General features: G+C 25.7%; 1 protein-coding gene across 2 annotated transcripts; it reads right to left on the reverse strand.

Moving 5' to 3' along the window:
• Window positions 1-568: 568 nt before the first annotated feature.
• LOC107169096 (mitogen-activated protein kinase kinase kinase 7-like) lies at window positions 569-23581 on the reverse strand. 2 transcript variants are annotated; one of them, XM_015518735.2, is made up of 12 exons: window positions 23277-23574; window positions 22974-23199; window positions 22606-22723; window positions 22383-22525; window positions 22135-22321; window positions 21300-21427; window positions 21165-21239; window positions 18798-18892; window positions 18576-18720; window positions 2586-2707; window positions 1977-2129; window positions 569-1072 (listed from the first exon to the last, which is right to left on the reverse strand). In XM_015518735.2, exons 1-12 carry the CDS (start codon window positions 23352-23354, stop codon window positions 974-976), a joined length of 1569 nt encoding a protein of 522 aa, XP_015374221.2. In that variant the 5' UTR covers window positions 23355-23574; the 3' UTR covers window positions 569-973. The 2 variants fall into 2 exon arrangements, with proteins under 2 accessions (XP_015374221.2, XP_015374222.2); XM_015518736.2 differs by lacking the exon at window positions 569-1072 and having other exon boundaries at window positions 1983-2119; window positions 23277-23581.
• Between the last annotated feature and the right edge of the window lie 158 nt (window positions 23582-23739).

Below are 23739 nucleotides of genomic sequence, written 5' to 3' on the forward strand. Positions count from 1 at the left end.
ATTTTAAAAAGAGTTAAAACTTTGTATGGGAAATAGAAAAAAATTTTAAATCAAATATATATCTTATTAAGATTTGAGAGATCATAATAAATTGCATGAGTATTAAAATTACTCTTAAAGTATACTCAGTATAGATACCTTCATAAATTTGTTAAATTATTAGGTTTTAACAAGATGTTTGTATATCATATTGCGGTACCTGGTAATTTTATCCAAAAAAAAAAAAGATCAAAATATAGTGTAACATAGGGATTCTATACATCTCGTATTTTAATGAAGTGTCCCGGTGTTCCAACACAAATATTGTTAATTGCTGACATAACTCCCTTCAACCCCTCCCAAGGTTAATACCAATGTAATTCTAAAATATAGATATGATCTAAAATGTCCAATATTTTTAAATATAAATCTAGGATCCCAAGTGTAACATGGTCAGAGATTATCAGTTAAATAAAAGATATTTAGGGAAGAAGTTAGTTTCTTTTGAAAATATTTTAACTGTAGTTCGGGAGCAAAAATGGTAATTAGGACTTAAAAATAAAAAATAAATGTAGATTAATTCACATAATTATATCAATACATAAAAGTTTATTATTATTTACAAACTAAGTTTACCAACATTAGGGCTGTCTCGGAGTTCAGGTGTGTGTGATAGTAATCGTGGAGAACTGCTGTTCCCTTACATATTGATATTTGGCCTGAGCCTTACAATAATAAGTGTGCAACAAAACAAGAGGGGCTTAAAATCTAGTCAGCATATTGTTATGTTTATAAAATATAATTAATGAAGTAACAATTGTTACTATAGTAGAGACTAAATTATGACAAATACTTACTGGAGAGTAAATTGCTAATACTACCAGCACCATATTTAAGTATTTTAACAATCAAAAGTTTACTTAAAGTAATGAACTATAATCCAAACTATATTTACTTTAAGCCGCTTAGTCTAATACAAAACAATTCATAATTGCTATGATGATGGTTCATTTTCATTTGAGTGGTTACTTTTTTTTACATGTATCATTTCTAGTTGTTTTTTGAGGTTTTGGCTTAATTGTGTTAAATATTCCTAGATAAAATAATAAATCGAACATTATTCAAAATATCTATGTATAATCATATCAAAGTCATTCTTAGATTTACCCTGTGTATTGATTTTGAATCGCAGAAAAAAAAACCCATAGAAAAAATATACAAATTATTTATACCATAATAATATAGTAACAATATATATTAACATTATTTCTTAATTTAACAAATTGACTGAGAACTTAAAATTTGTATACTAAATGTAAATTCAATACATTAATACAGCAACCTATTCGATGATGAGGTACACTATACACCGATATAGTAAAGTATTTAATGTAGTAACCTATACATAAATATAAAATTATATAAGTAGGTATTTAATAATATAAATTGTAAGCTGCATAGGCGCGCGCAGATGGGATGCTGGACATGCCATGGCATCCCCTACGGTCTGCAGAGCCAGCTTGATACAAACAATTAAACAGATAAATTATGACAATGAATTAATGAGTTTAAAAATGTGCATCCTTTTTTATAGAAGATTAGAACTATAATTAAGTACAATAATATTATTTCGTAAAAATAAAATAATTTTATCACATTTCTAAAATAATTTTGTCATATTGCTGTAATAGGTATGTGTATTCAATATTCATACAATTTTTTTTTTTACTAATATTTTGCTTAGCCAATTTTGACATTAATAAATTTAATCCTGTATTATTTTATAGTTGTATAATTAATTAATTAATAATGATAAAAATAAAACACAATTTTATGATTTTTAATTTGACTGAAAGGTAAAAATACTAAACAAATACCCAATACAGTAGGTTACGCTGCCGGTAGATCACATACTAAACGAATACCTAATTTCAGTTTTTGTTTCAACATTGACAATACTTATAGATTAAGATGAAAAAAATGTTATCAATACTCACTTTTTCATTTTTGAGCTTTTTAATTTCTTCATCATCTTCATCTACTTCTTCATCGCACAAAATTTCTTCTTGACTTAATCGCTCTGCCAATTGCTCCATATGTCTTGATAAATATGCTCTTTCGGTTTGCACTTTTAAATATTCTTGAGCAAGCTAAAAATATGTATCTATTAGTTTATTTTTTCAATTTTGTAGTGGCTTGTTAATATTAAAAAATTAAAAAATAATAAAATATTTATCAATTATATAGGTACTGGATAAACTCAAAAACAGATAGTTTTTTACAGATTTAGTATTTTTTGAAAATCCTAAGAATTTATTATTTACACCTTATTAGTAACCTTACATTGAGATTGGAATAATTTATTAAAATTCATTCATTTAAATAATTTTCACTTTGGTTAATGTTAATTATAATTCAAAACATATAATTTCCATATAAACTATATATCAATAATTTTGGTTACTTAATTATTACAACAGTTATTAATTCCTGTAACAATTATAAATCCATTTATACAGAAATAAGACTATGATATATTTATAAAAGTAAATTTAAATAGCTTATATAGCATAAAAAAATAAAATAATTAAATTAAATTTAGGTACCTGTTTGTGTTCTTCAAATATTTGAACTGATTGTGGACAAGTGTTATCCGGGGGTATTGGATGTAACTGTTGATCTAACATCAAGTACAAATTATCCAGTTCAGGATGAGTTCCAGAAACATCTGGATAAATAACATTATATAAAATTGTTAAAATATTAATACACTAATCATTATATTATATTGACAGTTTCCAAATCAATAATTATTGGATTATGGATTGTGTTTAATAAATTGTAATTTAAGTAATTTTCTATCATATATTGATTTACAATAATATCTATTGATGAGGCAGATCATTAAGCAAACGAAGCCAAATAGATTGGCTACTTACTTACTATAGTATTCATTTGTGACGCACTCACTAAGCTCACACATAGTTGTTGTCCGTCAGGAATCGAGCAAGGAAATAAACAGACAAATACACAACACTAGGAAAACACTACTCTCTCTACAGCCGTGTCGTGTCTAAATCTAGCCGAATGACTCACACCCTTTACAACGTGAGCCAGATCACTCCAGACATCTGGACCACAGATCTGACATCCGTTAACCACAAATCATGAAAGTATTTTGTTGAATAAAAAAGGTGTCGTACCTTCATATTATAATGCGTAACTATATTAAAAACATAAATAAATATTTATTTTCAACTAAAATGTACAACAAATACATCATGTACATCTGTTTTGGAATGCATCATCCAAGGGCAATTACGCAATATTCTGATATTCTATTCAAATTAAAAGTGAAATAAGTACCAAGGTATTATTATTTAGTAAATTGTATGCGTAATTTGTTCAACTAATATATTCAAACTATTTCGAAGATGAATCATTGTAAGTTTATAACTGTTTCCTAATAACTATTAGTCTATCGTCTCACTGCCAATATATAATAATTGCAACATTTTTTGTTCAAATAAATACATCAATTCATGTTTTGAGTTTAAATATTAAATGTATCTTAAGTTTTGATATATAAAACAATATTTATTCATTATTGACCTTAAAGTTCAATTCGACGTTTTACCTGTAAAATAATTTTAGTAATAAGTAATAACCAGGGCTGTGAATTTAATGCATTTGCATGTTTTTTCACTACACTTTATAAAAAAATGGATTCGGCCAAAATTTGTTTTGACTTATTTGTAGTTCAAATACCAAATTTTATTTTGCATATTTTTGTATATTTCATGGGTTAGGGCATATAAATGTATGTTTTAATAATTTTTTTGTTTAAATGCTTTTTTTTCGTAATATTTACATTTTTTCGATCAATCTTATAGTATAAACTATAACTTTTATAGTTTTATCGAAATTATTCTATTTTTACTCGGGTATTTAACGTGTAATATTATTGACTATTGTACTATTGAAATCGAGATTAAATTAAGTTACTGAGATATCAACTCGACGAAGACCAAGACTAGTTAAGATTAATAACTCATATACTCATACCAAGAAGTAAAAATACTAATATTTAAACTAAAATTAATAAAAAAAAATTATACTAATGAAAAAAATAAAAATAAAAGTTTAATTTTTGCATATTTTAAGAATTTTTAGAGCATATTTTGTCAGATTTTAGTGCATATATGCATGCATATTTAATAGTTTTTAAGTGCATTAAATTCACAGCCCTGGTAATAACTAATAAATGACCACGAGGAAAAATAACCACGAAAAAAACTATTATAATAAAAAATTATTATTTAATATTATTTAAAAAATAATATTACGAAATTTCAATTCAATATTAAAGTAAATTAACTATTACTAATAACTAGTTAATTAAAAGAGTTATTTTAATTTTAACATTAACTGTTTTATTATTTTTTCGAATAAACGGTTGATATTTAAATTATTTTTATGTTTTGAATATGTATATAATGTATATGTATATTGCAATAGTTAATTTATTTACGCCAATACGACTACCAAGTACTATAGTATAATTAGTAGTTTAATACCTACTACCTACTAGTAGGCGTATTAGTGTATAACTTACTGTTACTTAAGTTTAAGGACTTATGATTATAAATTTATGATATTCTATAAACTATAAAGTACAGATAGGTATTATTCAATTTCTTGTAGTACAGTCATAATTAACTATATGAATGTGAGATGAAGATGCCATGACTAGACACCAGAGTGACTATAATATTATAGTGAGTACTGAGTAGTACTTTAAAGATACTTATTTTGTTGCGTTTTTAACTTTGCCAATATCTATTAATTAGTATACTCAAAACTGTATGCTACTACAAATTACAGTTAAGAATAATACGAAAATATTAATATGATTGATTATGAGTCATAATATTTATGACTTTGATCTATATTATAAATAGGGTTAATTTCACTAATAGTTGGAGTTATTTTAACATCGAATAATTTATTATAGTTACCCAAAACATAATTATTTCAAATAAGGTAGTGATTATTTCAACTCAACATTTTAACAAAGATAACTAATAATTACGTATTTAAAATAAATGTTTTAATCAACATTCAGTTTTTGTTAAATTGACAACAAATTAGGACTGGCTGGAAAACGACGTACAGTTACGCATATCATTGACACTTTCGAGAGTTAAATCAACTACACTTTTCTATGTGTGATACTGACGACTGCTATTTAAGAGATTACTAGCGTAGGAATTTGCAGTTTTTTTCTTTCTGACCAACACGCAATAATATGGTCATATGGCGAATTAAATTTAAGCTCAATCAATATTGTGTTGTAAGATTTAGTATTAGACTAAATTTACCAATTATCAAACTTAAAGTTACGAACATTTGAAAATTATTTGTTTGTATGGTTACATTTTTAATACATTTGAATTTTAATTTTAACTGTGAGTTTGTGAAATATTAAAAACGCTTAAAAATTTAAATATCGTTAAAAGAACGAAAAAATTAAGTAATTCGTGTAAGTTAGAGAGAAAACAAATAGTGTGCTGACATCTTATAAGGTACGTACGATGAACGAGATTATCAACCGTGCAATTAAAATTAAAATAGGTACACCTAAGTAAATAATAAGTTCTCAAACTGTTTGCCACTTAGTAATTTATTATTAATTGTAACATCGCCAATTACTTAATAGTGTTAGGCAGCCATTTAGTATACCGGGATTTTAAACACCGAACACGTCTTTGTGTTCCGCTATAGCTATTTACGTAAATTCTAAATTTATCTGGCCACGTTCTTTATTAAGAGACGTTTTCGTCGACTACCCTCTCGTTCAATCTCTTTACACAAATGTATTTTTATTATTATTCTAAACAATTGTAAAAAGGCTATATGAGCAAACGAGATAAATTTAACAAGTGACAACAAAATATTTTATATACAGCTAATATAAATTTAATATTCAAATGCAGAAGCCCAAATCCAATAGCCCTATTTTAGAAACAACGATACATTAAGAAAAATATATCATTTGCCTATTTAAATGTTTTGTTTGTATAGTGAAAAATGCATTTTCTGTGTTTATAAATATAATTTTTTTATTTAAATGTAGTAATTTTTTCTTAGAAAAAATGGATTTTAATAAATAAGATATACACTTTTTAAGGCAATTTTTAATAACATTATTTAAAATATTGTAATAAGTCAAATACATTATAATTTAGGCGTGAAAATAATTTTAAAACACTAAAAATAGATACGAGCGTATGAATATTTTGTATTTTGTATATACTAATAGATTAGTGTGGATTACTATCATAATAATTTATATTTTAAAAATTATACGTTTACTAGTAATAACCGAATAAAAACATCGTAAAAAGATTTTTTCGAACAAATTCATTAATTATAGTCAAACTATTTTGTTTTGAAATAAAATTTGAAATAGAACATCAGACTTTTTTTATTATTTAATAAAATAAGACTTTCCTCACCAATATCTATAAATCTACAAATATTGTAAAGTTAACAATTGTTTTCATAGATCAAATTGATTATAAATACATTTTTTACATAAGTGCTTTAAAGTAAAACATCGGACATTGATATTGGAATAACAAGAATATTAGTTGAACAACTATAAGGTCACGTCCTTCTGAGGCTATAAACACCGGAAACACTATGTTTGCATTGACATACTGTCCATACTGATACTGGCGAATAGCCACCTTACTCATAATACGAGGCAAAACTGGAATATACTGACTGACATGATGGACGTGCTCACGGGGGATAAGGGTGCAATTCCCTGCTTTGGCTTATTTTTGTCAAATAAAATGTATGACAAAACAAGGTCTAAGAATAGTTAAAAATTCATATTTGCGCCTATCTAACAGCAAAGCACATAATTAAAGATGGACATTGGGTTGTTTTTTTTTTTTTTTTGGAGGGAAGAGAAAGTATTAAGTCGTCCCATAAGTTCTTGATGTCTGCTTATGCCTGAATGAAAAAATATTGATTTCATTTACATTTGCAGGCCAGACCAATTTAAAAAGTAAGCACTAAACTCATCTCAGAAGGACGATTTAATTTAAATTCTTTATTTGAATAATTATTAAAGATAACTGTTAAATATACTTCTGTATTTACGTACACAAATAAATAATAATATAATGTAGGTGCATATCAATCTATTATTCAAGTTAGGTTAAGTAGAATATCTTCATAAAAACACTTTATGCATAAAATGTTATAGTATAAAATTGAATACAATTTTTATTTGTATAATATTAGTAGCTATTGTTAACATCTTCATAGATTATATTTATTTATGTTTATAAAAACATAAATAAATATATGTATACCTAAATACATTCTAAGAATATATGCTATTTTATCAAATTTTAAGATATTGAATTTAAAATTGTAAACAAAAACATTAATTAACAATATTGTTTAAACACTTCAGTCATAAAAATTGTGTAATTGTTATTGTTATGCTGTTGAGCATTAAAATTTTATAATTAACACCAAATAATAGCTGATTGCATATACACATAAGTGCATTATACAACAAATAATCTAAAAGCTTTTTTTTGGCCAAGCCATGGGTCATTCACCATATGACTCACGCTGATGTGATTTATTATTAAAATAGTAACTTGCATTCACGTGACATCAGGAAAATGATCTCTTTGATAGATCATTTAACTTTGCGGTCATTGCCTTAAAAATTTTTTTTAAATAAATCAGAGTACTCAAAAAGGGTACACAGTGGGGCAAATTTTAAAAGGGTATTTTTAGATTCTGAACGAAGTGATGAATGTATTGATTTTACAATGATGTGTTTTTTTTTTTTATGTTTGTTTTTGTGTCTGTGTACAGCATAACTAGTCGAAATAATGCTTCAATTTCAAACTTTGGGGTTGGTTTCCGACGTAAAAGTGAATATCCTTGGTGCATTATAGAGGTCAAAAGTAAACATTTTCCAACAATTTTCAAAAAAATCGAGAAAAACAAAAAAAAAATGACAGAAAAACGGGAATTTTTACGCAAAACCAGTTTTCGACCAAATCGATATTTTTATATGGTTGTAATTCAAAAAATAATCACTATAAATACTTGAAATTTTCATCAAATGTTAATGTTAGTGATATCTATATAATAATATAGTTTAATTTTCAAAAATTTTCGTCTATTTTTTAGTTATTTATAGACCACTTAAATTTTCGATTTTTTTGAGAATTTTTTTTTGAAGTGTCGGTGAAAAAATGATGGACAACCAAAAAAACATGAAAATTTAATACAAGGATCCTTATGAGTTGTTCTAATTGTAACTAAAAAAAATTAAAAATCGTTAGTCACAATTTTTTTTTATAAGCGTTTATAGTTCAAATTTTTACGAAATCTATCGAAAACGCGAATATTTGCAAGTAATTTTGAAGTTGAAAAATCATGAAATTGTTTGTGTTTATAACTAAGGATTAAAAATACAACACTAAGTTTTCCATAATTTTTCCTTCAAATAGCTATAGAGAAAACTCGAAGCATCATTATAGGAAAAATTTGCGTTTGAATTTCAAATTTTTACGAAATAGCGTAACGATAACGATTTATCCTCAAACGATTAAAACGAACTTTTTAATATATTTTAGTTTTGAAGCGAATTATAAGTATTTTAAGATGTACAAAATATTTATAATTTTATACATTTTATAACTCGATTCAAAATTAAAATATAGAAAAAACCCATGAGGTCGAATAAATAATATTCTTACCTTTAAATGTTATAAGAGGTCAATTCACTCTAATTTTTTAACTAACGGAGTTAAAAGTGATCTGCTGAGCATAAAATTTGGTATGTTACGCACATGTAAGACGGAGAAAACAAATAAGGGCACAAATCACGTCCTCTTAATAATAATGAACATAAACAATTTTTTTCACATGGTCAATATTTTTTCTTATACAATATATAATATTCATAATACAAATACAAATACACACATGTAAATGTAGATATTAAACACACACAGACCAACTTCTTTTATAAATAATTAATAAATATAAATCAAAAAGTATCCAACTATACAAATTTAATCATAGGAATATTTTAATCATGACATTTAAATATGACTGTGATTTGAGTGAAATTTATGACGAGTTTTTTTCCCTAAGAAACAGTTTGAATCTATTTTTGCTATTTATTCTGTTGGGTCTGATCCAATTAATTTCTATTGTTTCTGTATGACATAAATTTGATAAATGATACATAGACAAAACAAGAATCCAAATTCTTAAATATATGATTCAAATATAATCATTAGTTAAATATTTTGATTGAATTTATGTAAATGAGTATGAAATGTGTTCCATTAGTTCAGAAATCGTCATCCATTTTACTTATGCGGGCATATATTTTATTAGCTTTTTATTGAGGGGCGCATACTTAATTAAAATAATAGTTGTTAAAAATACAATTTTTATGAAAAGCAACAATCTTGTTATTAGATTCACATTGCGAGGTTTACTTATTAATTAATAATTCATTAGTAAAGAAAATTAAAAAAGGCGGGTAAGTCGTGGATGTCGCTCTGCTGTACAGTAGGTTACAAGTGAGTTACTGTAATGGATGGAATTAAATTTGAATCCAATGATATTATATCATTGTATACGAAAAACGATTCTGAGCGAAGACGGTTTATCAGTCTAGGATATATTATAAATTATTAAAAATTTTCAAATCTTAAATTTAAAAAGAAAATTTTTTATGAATTTCTAGTTTAAAATAATTTGCGAATTTTCGTGATTTTTACATAATATGTTGTCAAAATTCAAACTTTGAATGCTTAGAAAAAAAAATTAAGACTACGCATTTCTTTTATTGTTCAATTGCTAATGGTAAAAATATTTTAGGAGCCTTTTATTAAATTTTCAAATCTTGGATATAAAAGGAAAAAATTTTATGAATTTCTAACGTAAAATAATTTGCGAATTTTTGTGATTTTTACGTATTTTGTCAAAATTCAAACTTTGAATGATTATAAAAAAAAATCGTGCCTATGTATTTTTAATATTTTTTTTTACTATTGTTAAAATGTTTTAGAAGCCTTGTATTAAATTTTCAAGCTTTTCTAGCCAACAAATAAATTTTTATCGATATTTATAGAAAAAAAAACTAAAAAAGTTGAAAAATTAAGATGTCAGTTAACAGCTCAAAACAAATCTAAATATTTTGAAAATTTTATCAAATACAGAAAATGCCTATATAAACATTCAGTGAAAATTTCAAGTATCTGTGTTCATTCGTTTTAGACTTTTAGAGTTACACCAAAATAAGAAAATAGCTAAATGTGAAATCCAGTGAAAATCCAATGTTGTAAATTTCAAATGCTCATAAAAATTTAATTTGAATTTCCGGTGGACTATTTGTGATAAAAATTTACAAACTTGTAAGGAATCTTGTATTACATTTTCAAATCTTAGATTTAAAAAGAAATTTTTTTATGAATTTCTAGCTTAAAATAATTCGTGAATTTTCATGGTTTGTAGGTACATAATATGTTGTCAAAACTCAAACTTTGAATGCTTATAAAAAAAAATTGTGACTATGTATTTCTTTTATTTTTCAACTGCTATTGTAAAAATATGTTAGGAGCCTTGTATTAAATTTTCAAATCTTAGAATTAAAAAGAAAAAATTTTATGAATTTCTATCTAAGATAATTTGAACATTGTCGTAATTTTTACGTATTTAGTCAAAATTTGAACTTTAAATGCTTATAAAAAAAATTGTGACTATGTATTCCTTTTATTTTTCAATTGCTATTGTAAAAATATATTTATGAGCCTTGTATTAAATTTTCAAATCTTAGATATAAAAGGAAAATTTTTTATGAATTTCTAGCATAAAATAATTTACGAATTTTCGTGATATTTACATAATATGTTGTCAAAATTCAAACTTTGAATGCTTATAAAAAAAAAATTGTGACTATGTATTTATTTTATTTTTCAACTGCAATTGTAAAAATATGTTAGGAGCCTTGTATTAAATTTTCAAATCTTAGAATTAAAAAGAAAAACTTTTATGAATTTCTATCTAAGATAATTTGAACATTGCCGTAATTTTTACGTATTTAGTCAAAATTTTAACTTACATCAAGTTACATCAAAAATCAAAATCGATTTTGTCGAAAAATGAGTGTGCGTAAAATTTCCCGTTTTTCCCTTAATTTTTAGTTTGTTTTTCTCGATTATTCAGAAAAGTATTAAGAATTTTTTACTTTTGACCCCTCAAAGTACCAACTAGATTCACTTTCTGATCGAAAATCGAAGCATTTTTACTGCCCCAAAACGTGATGACAGTCGACAGACACATAAAGAAAAAAAAACACACATCATGGTAACATTCATCGCTCCGCTCAGAATCTAATATATATATATATAATATACATATTATAATATTACCCTAAACATCTTGCAAAATCTAAGCGTGATTTACTTTAGATAGATATACTATAACCATGCATAAACTGATAAACTCAGAACTCTTACATAATATACTTTAATTTTAACAATGAAAACTCTTTATAATGAAACTAAAAAATATTTATTTTAAAATAATCAAAAACCAAAATCGATTTTGTCGAAAAATGAGTGTGCGTAAAATTTCCCGTTTTTCCCTTAATTTTTAGTTTGTTTTTCTCGATTATTTAGAAAAGTATTAAGAATGTTTCACTTTTGGCCCCCCAAAGTACCAACTAGATTCACTTTCTGATCGAACGAGGTGCTGAAGTCAAAAATCGAAGCACTTTTACGGCCCCAAAACGTGATGACAGACACAAAAAAAAACACACACATTATGATGAAATCAATACATTCATCGCTCCGCTCAGAATCTAAAATAAATATTTATTAAATCCTTGAGTGCAAAAGTATTTAGTTTCTAGTGTGATTTTCGGGATTGAATTTTTCGGGCTTATTCGTTTATATCCGTTTTTATATTGAATGTTGATACTCTTAAAACTGTATTCATATGTTCGTCGTTTAAACGTGTACGATATTTATTTTTTCGAAATTTAAGTATTGAAAATGTCTGCTCTCAAACTGTTACCGGAAGCAGCAGGTAGCCAATTTTTAACAAAACTTTTTTTTAGGTAAATACTAGGGTGCAGATTTGTATGTATTAAAAATTCAAAAATATGTACATATATATGTATTTAATTTTATCTAAATATGTAATTAAAAATACAATATATGTAAAAAAAAAAAAAAAAAAATGTTTTTATTCTTAACTAAAATAATATAAAATGAGTACGTAAATATAAATTATACAACACTACATTATATTATTCTTTTATGAATATTAATTACTAATTACTATTTAGGAATACAAATTAAATTAAAAATTAAAAATTACAAGTATTCATTCATTGGAATCTACTTTGTCGTCAACAAAGAATTGACAATCATATACTTTTTTAGATTGTCAAAAGTAAATCGACGTCGATTAGGACGCAATATGTTTTTATAGCGGTTAAAGGATCTTTCCACATCGACGGAAGTTATAGGAGCAAATTTAAAAGCCCCTAATTCAGCAAGACTAAATTGAAAAGAAGTTTGCGTATAAGACTAATAATATAAGACTCAATAACTACGAAAAACACGAGGATACACGGACACTTCTCCAACGACTAAACAACAAATAACGAAATTAAATTTACTTTTATCGAAACGCGTATAGCGATACTGGGTCGATAATGTGTGGAGTATGGACTAATAGTCGCAGTAATCAGTGATTACTTTAGCAGTCTTAAGAACGGTTAGAACACGATTCAGAACGGTCCTTATCGGCCGTACTTTTTTTAATAACGTGATTGAGAACTTTTTTACCTGCTAACTTTTATGCAACGTTGCCACATTAATTAAAAATACAAAATAGAAATAAAATATACAATATACTCGTAAAAGGTGTCCCGTACCTATATTGTATATTTATCCCGATTTACCCATTGTAATATCTCCCGAAATAATGGTGATATCGAAATTCTGGTTTTGTAATAAGACTCACAGGGATAAGAACTGCAAGTATTTCATATTTTAATTGATTTTAATGTTATGGTAAAAAAGTTAAAAAAATATATTTTTTTATTTAATTAACCAAAAAAATTAAAGATAGCCATTCTGTAGAGTTTATTTTTTTGAAAATATTGACGTTTCAAAATTTTATTTTCATTAATTTCCTGATTTTTAATATTTTTTTTAGTTTCCAGAAAAATTGCGAATTATTTAACACCGTATGTTAATAAACATGGGACTCGCCGCGCCGCGCGCATTCCCATACGGAATTAATTTATAATCATATTTTATTTCTTCAAAACTAGAAAAAATATTAAAAATCAGGAAATGAATGAAAATAAAATTTTGAAACGTCAATATTTTCAGAAAAATAAACCCTACAAAATGGCTATCTTTAATATTTTTGGAAAAAATTAAATAAAAAAATATATTTTTTACATTTTTTATAAAAACATTAAAATAAATTAAAAAATGAAATAATTGTAATTCTTATCCCTGTGAATCTTATTATAAAACCAGAATTTTGATATCTCCATTATTTCGTGAGATATCGCAATGGTAAATCCCAGGGGCGTGACTAGGGGGGGGGGGTGTGTGTTCAACCCCCCCCCCCCCCCCCGAAAAATAAAAAAAAATTATTAATAAAAGTTGTACACTATATGATATATACGTGGAACTTGATTAGGCTAGGTTCACATGATGTCTTTGCATCGCTATCGTGAAACACGCTCATTGTTTCATATCATACTATCATGTGAGCAATATATCAATATATGTATAGGTATAGGAAATCCGTATACCCATAAATACGCGCGGATTCATTCTATGATTTTTTTCTTATATTATAATATATATGACGAGTGACGACAAATTGTTCAAAATTTATTTTAATGTATTATAAATTATTATTATTATTTTTTTTTAATATTATTACTATTGAATAATATGATGACACGATTATAGCGAATTAATATCTAGTAAAATAAAAATCGCGGTCTACCAGCGATTTACGAATATAGTATGCGGTCTACCGAATAAATAAATTAAAAATATCATAATATTATAGTATAATTATTGTAATAGTAATATCTAGTAAAAAATTAATCATTAAAAATTTATATTTTTTGACATCCCTTTCTCTTACAACGTAGAACTCTCCTTTCCTTACCTCTCTCCTTATACATAGGTATAAATTCATAGCACTTCCACACTTAATACATTCGGCATTTTCATTATTTGCCACAAGATTTTTGCTAATTAAAAAAATTGTGGTAGATTCGTCACTACTAATTATTATTACTTTTGCCAACATATTGGGTGTACAAAATATATGGTGTTAAAATGTGGTGACCCGCAATTAAAAATGACATACTGAACTATTGAGCCAATACTTTTACAAAATGTTGAAGTATTGTTATCTGTGTATAATACAATTAAGATAAAGTATATCTAAATGATAAAAAAGATTAAAATGTATCTATTAAAAATAAACTTAAGCCTAATATTTAAAAACCGCAGGTAGACCGCATCCTACAGCGGCCGGTAGAACGCATTTGCCTGTAGACCGCATACTATATATGACAGCCATACATAATATAATAAAACCTAAATATTTGTGTGATGGGTATTACCAGTGGGTGACTCCCCCTATCATGTGAATCATGTTATGTTCATTTCTAATTGTTATCATAATGACTTATTGTATAGATTATGTGAATAGATTTTCTTTTTCTTGATAAAAAAGGTATTTTTTTAAGATTAAAATTAAAAAAATTAAATTTTATTTTATTTTTATTTGTCAGTTTAAGATTAAAAATTTTAAAAAAATCAATTCAAACCAAAATCAAAAGCAAACCTGCCGAAAGTCTTTTGTTAATCGCAAGAATTTTCGTTCATTTTATAAACAAATTTAAGGTGAATTTTGTCAAGAAATGCAAAAGAAAATACAAAAAAAAAATCAATTTTAATCAGCAACAATTCAAACCATCAAAAAAGATGCCCTTGCATCGAAATCTCAGCCCTAAAAATTTACTAAAAGTTAAGATACAACACCGTTAAAAACATCTATCGTTGTTTTGTAATTCTATGTTTTCCATCTGTAAAATATTAGATTAACCATCGTCAATGTGAGCAGAAAAAGTGTTTTGAAGCAACAAGATTTTTATCTCTTGTACATAAAAATCTCAAAATCGTATATTTAAAATTTTAATTTTAAACACCGTAATATTTTTTCGCAAGGCCGCAGAAAAAAATTCCTATGACCACATATTTTTGAATTACACAACCATTACAATGACGTACTCGACAACTATACTGTACAGCAGAGCGGTAACCACTTGTTCACTTTTTTTTTTATACATACATGATGAATGATTATTGATGATATCAAATTTAATTCATTATACGTCAAAAAGCTTAAAAATGTAATATAAAATTCCTCCTAACTCCTAAGTTGTTAATAACAATTCAAAAATATTAAGGATACATAGACATGATATTTTTTCTATAAGAATGATAAGGTTAAGTAATAAATATATCAAATAATATCAAATAAACGTCATCAAAATCACACAAATTTTCAAATTATTTTGTAATTAGTAAAATATATACATGGAAATGTAGGCCAGCAGACACAAAATCGTTTTGCATTTTGTGAATGCAATGATTCGTATTCATTTTACGTATAGGCATTCAAATTTAACACAGCTATTACTGTGATCCACTCGACACCTACTGTACACTAGAACGGATGGTATAAAAAGTCTCGGGCGGGGAAAAAATGCTGTTTAATAAAGACCTTTGCAATCAAAAACCTTTCTCAAAGTTAAATCGAAGCATATCTTTAAATATTTTTCATGTATAAAGACTCACTACACACATTATTATAAAATCTTGATTGTTATGATAATTATTGTTATAAAATAGGTATGAAGGGGGTGCGTGTGTGTCTTAATAAAGGGGCAATATTTAGGCAATATATAATTTCGTATCTATCGACCATAGTTTTTGATTAGTAATCAATGATCGTATCTGTATGCTATTTATCAACGTACACGCTGCACGTGCCTACATGGTCAACGGCACTGCTGAATAAAAGTAAAAAGTACGATTTTTACTCAAAATACGCTTTACAGGAAAAAAAATTTACGTATCATAGTGAGTCTGATTTGATTGATTTTTTATTCATTACAAAGAGGATGATTTTTATAGGGTGCAATGCTCTTTGATTTTTAATTTCGTTGCTTAAAAGTTAACACAAATATAATAAAAGCTTGTGAAAACTGGCCATATTCAAAGTCGTATTATATGGTTTAGAATTATAAAAATCCAAGTTCAATGTCTTTTTTTGTAATTTTTTATAATTTAATTTTTTTTCCGTAAATTTATAGTAATTAAATTTAATATTTAGTTAATTCAAAATATATAATATATAATCTGAAAAATATGACAATATTTATTAGTCGTAGGTATTATGGTGGACGATAACTAGGGTTATAAATCATGTTTATGATCTTAAAAACTCAAAAAATGTATGCCAGAAAAAATATAAAAATATGCCCTTAAAACAATAAATATGACATAAAAACTTTAATTTTTGTTCAATTATCATACAATTGTGAAGAATAAATAACTAGATATAAAATTATTTTTAGTTTTTATTAAAAAAAAAAATTAATGTATCTGATTCTATGAAACAAATTTATAACATGATCTGCGATCTTCAAAACCAAAAAAATATGTATTAAAAAATTATTCATAAACATATTACATCCTAACTCAATAAATAAATTTTTTATCATATATAATTTAGTAGGTATGTAGGTTGTATCCTAATTAAGTACAGTTAAAATTGTATCTTGTTTTGATGATACTTTATTTTAAACTTTATGACACATTGGTTGGCAATCAAATTGACAATCAGCATACAAGCATAAATCACACACACAGTGTCAATATATTGACACATATGCTAGCCAAACAAAAAATTTGCTATGATTCATTTGAGTAGCTGAGTGGTCTTAATTATTTAAGGTTATTTATATTTTACAAATTTAAATGTCTAAACAATTTACACATTTTAATCAGATAAAAAACAATTATTTTTTTTAAATATTACTATTCTAAATATATATGATATACATTATATAATTTATATAATATATATACTATATAGTATATAAACATATAAAGCTATAAATGTGTAATTATTTAAAAAAAATACATCTATTATAGTTATATAATATATTATACTCATACATTTTCTTTAAATGACACAATCTTGTTTTGGAACTAGTTTAATTCTATTATAATCAAATTACATATTATATTTGTAACTAGGTATTTGCACATACAACATAGTTAGCTCCAGCCTCCAGTGGCATAATTTTTTTTTTTTATTATTGATTCTACATTTTTGCGGGCTACTTAAAATCATTACCAGGCCACAATTATGAACGCTCATTATTATGAGGGCAGAAGGGTCAAGCGAACACCATACTCTCTTTAAAATTTTTAAAAAACTGTAGAAAATTTGTGTTATTTATTAAATTATGTCAGAATTAAATTATTACCATTATCACATTTTTGGTCAAATTTTGTGCACTTATAATATATATTTATATTTGTATTTGTCTTGTAACAAATACATTTATGGGTATATGTGTCTAAATCATAAAATTAATTAATTCCATATAAAATTGTTTTATATACCAAACTAAATGCTCACAATGACACAAATGCGGTAAATGTAATATAATATACAGGCCACTTAATTTATAGTTTTTTATATTTTCATATATTATTTTAATCTAATAGCAAACTATGGAGTTATGAAAACAAAAATATATATTATTATAAAACAATATTATATAAGTGGATATCTTTGATTTTTCAACTTTTCAAATTTAGACATTGCATGTTTTAAGGTTAATTCTATTAGCCTTTCCTTTTTCTACACTTAAACTCCTTAACCTCCAATGAGAAACTTAGAAGCTTATCTTTTATAGTTAAATAAGTATGAAATTTAATTTTATTAACCCTTAAGAGATGAGAAGAAATTTTTTGTTTGGAGCCCTAACGTTAGAATTAAAAATATTATTTTGAATTTTTCTGAAGAATACAGGAAAATTTTTTAAGTAAGAAATAAATTCACCAAAATAAAATTGTTTTTTTTTTTTTTTAAATAATCAAGAGAATTTTTCAGATGGAAATTTGGATATAATTTTTGACTTATTAAATTAAAAATAGTTGTAGTGGCTTATCAATAATATTGAGTGAGGGCAGTTAGGATTAAAAAAAATATTGCTTAATACAGAAGCGCTCAACTTGGATAACACACAATAGCTGGTATCTTTCTAAACCTCTCAAAGTTAGATAAACTTTATTATAAACCATAACCATTTAGGAAACAGTAAATTAAAAATGTGATACAATGTAATTTTAAGTATTTGTGATAAAAAAGAACTTCTAAATAATAATTCAGGAGAATCTTACCTTTTTCATTATTAGTGCCATCTAGTTGACTTTGACACTTTGAATTTGTTTCATTTTCCCGGTCAGTTGAGTCAACAGTCTGATAAGCCCCAACTTTGTCAAATCCAGGCATGGTTAATATTTTTAAGTCTTCATACTGATCAAACTAATAAAACCATTATAACCAATTATAATATATGAATTAATAGTGCAATAAATTATAAGGTATAAAAATAAACATACCTTGTTCTCTACATTAACATTTAATGGTATTGATAAATTGGGATTAGATTTTAAACTATCATTTGTCAACATTCCATTAATTCCTTTATGACTTCCTACCAAATAAATAATTGTAAATTACTTATTTTTATTAAACAAACATTCAATGTGACATTTATATAAAAATTAAGATTGTTGATTGTAAGCTAATATTGGTGTGTTTTGGTAATGCAGTTTTGAGCAAAATGTATACTACTTTGAACAAACAAACTTATATCTAATTAGCAAAACTACATTGTTCAAAATTGCATCACTAAAACAAGTCTATTATAACCCCATAATGGGAGACGAGGTGGCCGAGCGGTCTAACGCGTCGGCTATGGCTCAGCCGGAACAGGTTCAATCCTCGACCATCAGGCGGCATTTTTCTCCGGGCAAGTCACGGTGTCTGGAGAACAAGTGCCGCCATCCCCCACTCTGGGGCATGGCAGAAACCTACCGGTGTGCCCATTAGGAATTCTGCCAAACAGGCCTCCGGTATAGGTTAGGTTAGTACACCCAGACAATAACGCCATACGAGTATTTTTTTAACCCCATAATCACTCATTAAATAACAGGATCAGAAACATTAAACCTACTTATACCATTTTTCTAAGAATTAAACAATTTTTCAAATTCATAATTTTGCGTATTGCGCTATTTTAATAACTATAGTATTTTAAATATGCAATAATATGCAACAAACATATTTGGATTTTAGGTGTAATTATGTAATATGAAACAGATTCATATCAAATCACATTTTGATTTGAAATTTCCTAAGAAGAAGACAAATGCATGAAGTTTCAAATCATAGTATAATAACATTTAATTTTATAAAAATAAATATTTAAGAATGAAAGAAATTCAACATAAAATACTTATAACAATGTCAGATTAGGTATCTAAAGGTCCAAAGATTTTTTCTCAAATGGAGACACCATAAGAAAAAAAATGAAGAAACTCTTTACCAACAAAATAATTGTTACAGATTATGTCTAAAAAGCACCAGAATGCTTAACAAAAAATTAGATTTGCAATGTTAAGGTTATCAGTTTCAACATAATAGTGTTAAAATAAATTTAACAATTTCTTAAAAAATGGCATACCCCTGAAATAGTCATATATGTATAGTTCTCGCATGTTTATGACTGCATATTTTTTTTGAGCAACCAAAATTATACCAGAGTATGATATAAATTCATGAAGTCTAGATTACTAAATACTAATATGCAAACTTATTTTGCATGTTTGATATTTTTGAGCATATAAATACATATATTAAACATATATTGAATATTTCTGCATTATTTAGCATATGTATATAATATTAAAAATTGTCCACATTGTTATCATTTACCATCATTCATTTGTGAAACTTCATCAAATAAAAAATTATCGCTAACATTTTTCTGTTTATGAGTGACATACTTATAGAATTAGAAGATTAGATATTTATAAGCCAGTAACACAGTGGCATGGAAACTGAAGACATTGTTAAATATTTAAGTATGCACTGATCAACTCTGAAAATGAGAAGTGGTTGTTTTCAATTTATAAAAATATATTGTCAGATCATTGAAGATCTTTCAAATAGTAAAAAATATCAGAAAAATAATTGTTACAGCGTAATCCTGATACTTAAAGTACCAAACCCATGTTAAGTTTAACTTTAATAGATAAGAATCTAATTAATCATATTTTCATATTTAATAACTGTATATTTTGTAATAAAGTAATTTTAAATACACTATACTCATTTAAAAAGAATAATTTTTTTTTAAATTAATGTTTACCCTTTTTAGCATATTTTTGTTGAAAAAATAGGTATATTTAATATATTTTATGGCTTATAATCGCAGATTTTGACTTTATTAAATGCATATTTTAATGACATTTTGGTCATTAACATCCGAGCTTTAGTCATATATTATTAAAACCAAGGGATTTAGATGAAAACATCTTCAGTGATACTTAAAAATCCAATTTTTTTAAGGATATAAAGTGAACAAATAGGTGAATAATGAGTCAAAGATAATTAAATAGGAATTCTGTCAACACTTCTAGGAGAAAAAAGATGAAGACAAAAACTCTGGTCTAAAAGAAATTAAAAAAAAATCCAAAAGTTCTAACTATTCAATTCATAAAATTTACATTTAAAATAAAAATAATAATATATATTTGATGTTATAAGCACAATTAGTTAATGTAATTACCAAAACTATTATTTATTAATTTTGATTCCATGAATTAAATAATTTGTATTTTTGGACTATTTATCTGGATTTTTTCAAATTAGACTTTTTTTCTGGGGTTTAATTAAATTAAACATGATTTAAATAAACATACTTAAGCTTTCAATATAAGAGTCAGAAATTTCTGGACAAGAATCTTCAGAAGTACAGTCTTCTTCAAATTCATTACCTATAAATAGAACAATATATTATAAAGTATAGAGAAAAAATACAATAGTTTTATACATACTAATGGAATAACAATAATTGGGATACATTAATGGTTGGTCATGTCCAGAACAAAATTGTATTAAAATCCTCATAACCTGAACAACATGATCTATTGATGGCCTAACATTTGGATTTTGATCCCAACACCTTTAAAAACAATATACAAGATAGTAAATTATTGAAATTAATTTGAAAAAAATATGATCCAATATGCTATATCTCTACAATTCAATTTTATTACTTAAAGCTAATAATTTTTATTGAATGCTATCAGAAAATACTTGTTGAATTTAGTTGAATTAATTTTCATGTGTACATTATATTATTATTGAACTTTTAAAGCAATGTTTGTATTAAAAACATAAAAAAAATTCTATAAATATTTAAACTATAGTGATTATTAAATTATTTGTTGTCCTTAAAACAAGGAAATCAAATACACAATAAAACATTATGTTGTTTATTAAAAAACAAATAATTAAAAATAAAGGAAATTATAGTAATTTAATGAAACAACTAACAATCAAAGAATAGTGTTTATTGTATTGTATGATTAAAACACATTGATCACTCTTACAGTTTTTAAAGGATATGTAACATATTTTTATTATATTTATTCAATAAAGTTGCTGGTATTTTTCTCTGATTAACTACTGGAGATTGTTTAAGTAGAGGAAATATTTGTGGGTGACCTGCATATCATCAACAAAAATTGATTGTAGATCAGGTCATTTCTTAAGTCGAATAGAGTAGAGTATGAAGATACCAGATTTAGGTAGATTTATACATTACTATTTAACTAAGTAGCATATATGATCATATTAAAAAAAAATATTTGTGTAATTATTTCCTACTCAGTAATCAATTCCTGGAACGGTCGAGGACATTGTTCAAATATTGGTGGTCTGGTTCCTTTATGTACAGCCCACATAATTCCATAAGCAGATCCTCCAATTTCATTAAATGGTTTCAGCCTTGTTAGAACTTGCCATAAAATAATACCCCAGCTATATATATCACATTTTTCAGTATAATTTGAACCTTAATAAAATATAATATTAATGGTAAAAAACTATTGCAATACAAATTATTAATTTCAAACCTTCAAATACTTCAGGTGCCATCCAAGCAGCACTACCTTTATTGTTGGTCATATATGTTTTTTTATCACAAGCAGTTCCAAAATCACATATTTTTAATGTTTTTCCTTCATTCACTAAGAGTAAATTTGGTGGCTTTAAATCGCTAAAAAAAAAATCATATTTTATGTATTCTATTTAGCTTTAAATGTTTATAGTTTATAAATCACAAATATAATTTGGTACCGGTGAATTAATGGTTTAGGTTTCATATTATGAAGATATGCTACACCTTCAGCACATTGTAATGTCCAACTAACAGCATGTCCCAAGTTGTATTGAGGTTCAGGTTTACAATGTAATACTATTAACATTTATCACAAAATACAATTAAAACATATTTAAATGATATTAATAGTCAGTAGAGTAATATATTAGAAGACAATTAGACTAAAATTTATTTTCTTTATTCATTATATTTTAAAATACGAAGATTGAAAAATAAATTAGGACTTTAGGTAAAAACCAGTGCAATACCATTATTGCACTGATTTTTTCTATCATTATTTTGTATAAATTTAAAATTTTAGTTTTTTCAATAAATACAATCTAACCGTTGTATAATGATCCTCCTTCTGCAAATTCCATAACTAAACATACAGGATTTGATGTGCATGCACCATATAGTTTGACAATATTAGGATGGTTGACTCGAGACAACTGTCGAACTTCGATTGTAAATGCTTTACGCTCAGCTTCAGTATCTATGTGTTTGACAGCCACATAGTTGTTACGCCACCGTCCACGGTAAACAACACCAAATGACCCTTTGCCAACAATCTACATAGGTAGCATAAAATAACACTGTCAATATATTTTAGACACCAAAAACACTATTATAGATATAAATTATGTACTTCAAGTTTTTCAATTTCATCGTAATCAATTTCTTCCACAAACTTTTGTTTGTGTCCGTGTGTCTCTTTAATAGCCATTTGATTTGTGCAAGTGCCTCGGATGGCATAGGATGTGTTCGGCACCGTACATCGCCCAAATAAACTGTGTAAATGTTGAAAAGAATGGATTAACAAAATATCAATACGCTTATGTATTTTATTATTTTTTTAAATATATATATATATTTTTTTTTTTTTTTGAATTATTGTTATCCTTTCATCACTAGTGAGTACTGAGTTGTGAATGTTTTGATTGATTGATTGAATGATTGATAAAAAAAATAAAGTGATAAATAACTCTTAAATTACGTTTATTTTTATTAAAAAAAAATAATATAAGTCACGTGATTACACTCGCTTTATCATTGATTCAAGTTATACCCACAGATAATAGATAATAGATAACGGAAACCATTGGCTGATC

The sequence above is a fragment of the Diuraphis noxia genome, unplaced genomic scaffold, assembly GCF_037042655.1.
Source record: "Diuraphis noxia isolate RWA-SAM2 unplaced genomic scaffold, SU_Dnox_SAM2 contig0004, whole genome shotgun sequence".
Taxonomy (NCBI): domain Eukaryota; kingdom Metazoa; phylum Arthropoda; class Insecta; order Hemiptera; family Aphididae; genus Diuraphis; species Diuraphis noxia.